The sequence below is a fragment of the Terrapene carolina genome, unplaced genomic scaffold, assembly GCF_002925995.2.
Source record: "Terrapene carolina triunguis isolate 2854851 unplaced genomic scaffold, T_m_triunguis-2.0 Scaffold34596, whole genome shotgun sequence".
Classification (NCBI taxonomy): Eukaryota; Metazoa; Chordata; order Testudines; family Emydidae; genus Terrapene; species Terrapene triunguis.
The window spans coordinates 4717-9263 of record NW_020698947.1 but is presented as its reverse complement, the minus strand read 5'-3'; the positions used below and the strand labels follow the sequence as shown (position 1 = coordinate 9263).

Sequence of the window (4547 nt, the reverse complement as noted above, 5' to 3'; positions counted from 1 at the left end):
TCACCAGCTGGGTTCAGAAAGAAACTTCCCCTCTGGATATAGGTTTGCAAAAGTAGGGGAACTGTCAATGGGGTTTTTATGTCTTCTAAAACATCCAACACTGGTCACTTGCAGAGGAGATATTAGGGTTCATGGACTATTGCTTTGTTCCAGTATGGCAACTCTTAGGAGGCGCAGGATAAAAGCAGACACGTCTGTTCCTTCCAGCGAAGATCGCTCTGGGGAGATCATTAGGGCATTCCCTCCCGTAATGCATATAATCCTTCCAAATCTGTACTGGGGAGAAAGGGCAACACATGCTGTGCCTCCAGCTTCTTCTTAGCTAGAAAGCTATGGTGACTGGGTGAACTGATAACTTCTTCAGCCTGATTACTTTGTCATTTGCTTGTGAAAGGTAGATCATGCAAACCTCGTGTTCAAGGGCACTCCGAATCCATTCATGTCAGGTCCCACCGTGTTCCACTGCATCATCCACTGCTTGCAATCAGCGCGCTGGAACCACAGAAAATGGTGTTTATCTGGAACACATTTGGAAAAGGAAACATTAACGATACTACTACTAAATATAATTAGTAGAATATGGATTCCTGGGCAGCGGTGTCTTTTGTGTTCTCCTTGCTATTGTTTGGTATATTTGCTTTTGAAAAAGAGCTCTTTCTCCAGTCATCCAGGATTTCCCTTCCACTTGATCCTGTAGAGAAATCCAGGATGAAAGTTTTTCTTCACACAATGCACAGCGTGTGGAACTCTTTGCCGGAAGATGTTGTGAGGGCCAAGACTATAACAGGGTTCAAAAAAGAACTAGATCAATTCATGGAGGAAGGTCCGTCAATGACTATTAGCCAGGATGTGCAGGGATTGTGTCCCTAGCCTCTGTTTGCCAGAAGCTGGGAATGGGTGACGGGATGGATCCACTTGATGATTACCTGTTCTGTTCGTTCCCTCTGGGTCACATGGCATTGGCCACTGTCAGAAGACAGGATACTGGGCTAGATGGACCTTTGGTCTGACCCAGTATGGCTGTTCTTATGTTATGTTCATGATACTCTATTGACTTCAGCAGATTTACACCAGGGATGAATTTGCCCAGGCTGTATTTAACACCACAATGTGTTCCTGTGGAAAGATTGTGCAATGTCTCACAGAGTATTCCATGGTCCTGTTTGAACCTGGAAAGTGATATCAGTAAAGCTGGTCCAAAAAAAGCTTTTTCCTCCATATGGAAATTTTCAACTTTTCAGGAGAAAAAAGAAACCCACCACACTGAATATTTTTGGCCCAAGTCAGAAATTCAGAAATGCTGCCTCATGGCCAGACTATCTATCCCTTGATATGCCCCAATCTCCCCTCTTTACTGAGCCACTGCAGTGCATCATGGGAATTACATGGATGTGGTGCACCATGGAAGATTAATACAGCTGGGGAACCCAGCCACAGACAATGAGGGCATGAGCCATCCACTTCAACTCCCATTAAGCACCATGTCAACATTTGCAAATTGAATTTTTTTTTTATTTCAGCAAAAAGTTTTGATTTCCAAGTTTTCAGATTTTAAACAAAAAAGGTCAAAATTTTCTATGGAAAGTTGACACTTCATGGAAAATTTTGCTTTGTCAAAAACCCAATTTGCCTTAAAAAAACATTTTGAGGGAAAATATTGGACCAGCCCTAGATACCAGCTAGGACAATTAAGCCAAAAGCCCCAGATGCATTCGTCTGGTTACTAGGGCAGAATATTCTTCACAGAGTCCCTCCACCCACAGCCACACAGTTAATCTAACAGAACTGTCTCTTTGTAATGTACGAGGCACATTACAAAGCCTGTGTTTATGCACAGGTTTATTCTGTGGGGGCGGGGGTTCAGCTAAGTTAAGGAGTTCTTTTAGGCCCAAATTGTTAAGAGGGGGTGCCTAAAGTGAGACACCTAGCCATAGGGGTGTGACGGGTTGGATCACAGAAACCCCCTTGGGAGCTGCCACCCGATGTGCCAAGACTACCCCTGCTTCTGTTTTCCCTGCCAGCTCAGGACTCCAGCACCCCATCTTGCTGAATCAGACACTCCAGTCCACTTCAGCACAGACCCAGGGTCTGAATCACTTGTCCCAATGCTGCAAGTTTACCCAAAAACAGCTCACAGGAGTGTGCTTGTCTTTAGCACTCAGATGCCCAACTCCCAATGGGGTCTAAACCCAGATAAATCCGTTTTACCCTGCATAAAGTTTATGCAGGGCAAACTCATAAATTGTTCGCCCTCTATAACACAGATAGAGAGATATGCACAGCTGTTTGCTCCCCCAGGTATTAATACATACTCTGAGTAAATTACTAAATAAAAAGTGATTTTATTAAATACAGACAGTAGGATTTAAGTGGTTCCAAGTAGTAACAGACAGAACAAAGTAAGTCACAAGCAAAATAAAATAAAATGCGCAAATCTATGCCTAATCAAACTAAATACAGATAATCTCACCCTCAGAGATGCTTCAGTAAGTTTTTCTCAGACTGGACACCTTCCAGGCCTGGGCACAATTCTTTCCCCTGGTACAGCTCTTGTTCCAGCTTAGGTGTTAGCTAGGGGCTTCTCCATGATGGCTCCTCTCTCCTCTCTGTTCTCTTCCACCCCTTTATATATCTTTTGCATAAGGCGGGAATCCTTTGTCCCTCTGGGTTTCCACCCCCCCTCACTGGAAAAGCACCAGGTTAAAGATGGATTCCAGTTCAGGTGACATGATCACATGTCACTGCAAGACTTCATTACTCACTTGCCAGCACACACATATACAGGAAGACTCAAAGGTAAATACAGCCATCTGCAGACAATGGGAGTCATCAAGATTCCAAACCATCCTTAATGGCCCACACTCTACACAATTACAATAGGCCCTCAGAGTTATGTTTTATATTTCTAGTTTTAGATACAAGAGTGGTACATTTATACAAATCAGATTATCATACTCAGTAGATTATAAGCTTTGTAATGATACCTTACAAGAGACCTTTTGCATGAAGCATATCCCAGTTACATTATATCACTTATTACCGTATTTTCTCTAAATCTATCCCAGTTACATTATATTGACTTATTATTATATTTTTATAAAACCATGTAGACTGCACAACGTCACAAGGGGTCATTTCAGAAAAATTCAGGTGGACAATGTTTGCTTTCCTGATGACCACATCCCAAGGGGGACGGGGGGAGAGAAGGGGAGGGCAAAAAGTGGAAGACCTAATGGAGCATGGGTGAGGGTGAAAACCAAGGTCTAGCAAGGGACAACTGCCCTTCTTGCCCCATAGCAAATAGTGCACCTGCACCTATCTCCATATTTAGGCATATAAATAAGTGGTCTGAATTCCAGAAATTCTGACCACCTGGAGGACCAAATACATCCCTGCTGTATGGAATTAGAGCTTCCATTTTAGTAAAGCATAACTAAACATGGACTTGGCATGAGTAATTTCTGAAGAACAAAAATTCTCACCACCCTTACCTCTCTCTTTCTCTGTCCCTTCCTCTGGTGGTCAAAGTGCGGACCGTTTCTATGACAACATCGAGGACATGGTTGGTAATCGGCCGTGGCCGCTGATTAAGATGTGCTGGCAGGTTGTCACCCCTGGTGTTTGCCTGATAGGTACAAACTATGGTGAGGCATGTTTGTACAGGGATCCTATCATCTGAGTGAAGAAGAGAGTTTGAGAGGGGCACTATTGTTTCATAGAATTGCTGTGGAGGAGCAGTAGCTTCTCTTTACTTGAAGCTGGAATCAATTTCCATTGCAAAGCCTTGTCTTAGGTCTGGAAATTTCATTTAGCCTGAAAATTGGTATATTTATTCTGCAGGGAAAGGAGAATGTATCTGCAAAGCCTGAAGGGAATTGATCAAATCATTTTTGAATTTCAGCCCATTAAAGAATTATCTTGTTCTGAAATGTTCTCTTTTGTCTACATTTCTATGACTCCCGCTAGTTCAAAAACATCTTGTTCCTGCACCTTGCTTTCCATAAGTCAAATCACCTTGAAAATGCACCCACGGACTATGTTTGAAGAAAACCATTTATAATTAAGGAAAAATATGAACTATTTTTGTCTCGTGCCCAGTTCTGTTTCCATTGATTTCAGCAGATGGCATGGGCCTAATCCTGCTCCCGTGACGGTCATGACATTTGTTTGCCATTGACCTCAATTGGGATCAGGATCAGGCACTATGGCCAAAATCTTCAACAGCTTGGATAGGCACAAATAGCTTTTGGAGCTGCCACCTGAGGGCTCCAATGGGAGTTGAAAACAATCAGGGAGTTTTCAGAGCTGCTGCTTGGTCATGCATGAGTTGCTGAGAGCTCAGTGGGTTGAGTGCTCTATAGGGCTGGGTGCTGGCTGAGAGATCATCTTTCAACGAGTATTTTCAGAGAGGGCCTTGGGTGCCCCAGGGCTGTTCTCAGAGCTCAAAAGTCAGTCCTGTCAGAGGCATGACTAAGCCAGGAGTCACCAGAGAAGGTGCCCAAACTGCAGCCCCTGATTGGCTGCTCCAGAGTTTCTGCACCCTGACT

General features: G+C 43.6%; 1 protein-coding gene across 1 annotated transcript in view; it reads left to right on the top strand.

Annotated features, from left to right (window-relative positions):
• LOC112106940 (sodium- and chloride-dependent betaine transporter-like) overlaps positions 1–3679 on the top strand; it is a gene marked incomplete at its 5' end in the record, with an annotated part of 10724 nt that extends 7045 nt beyond the window's left edge. The window contains 2 exons of the mRNA XM_026646257.2: positions 395–510; positions 3529–3679. Of these exons, the coding sequence (XP_026502042.2) occupies positions 395–510; positions 3529–3679 (267 nt within the window). The remainder of the gene's footprint in view (positions 1–394; positions 511–3528) is intronic.
• Positions 3680–4547: the final 868 nt, after the last annotated feature.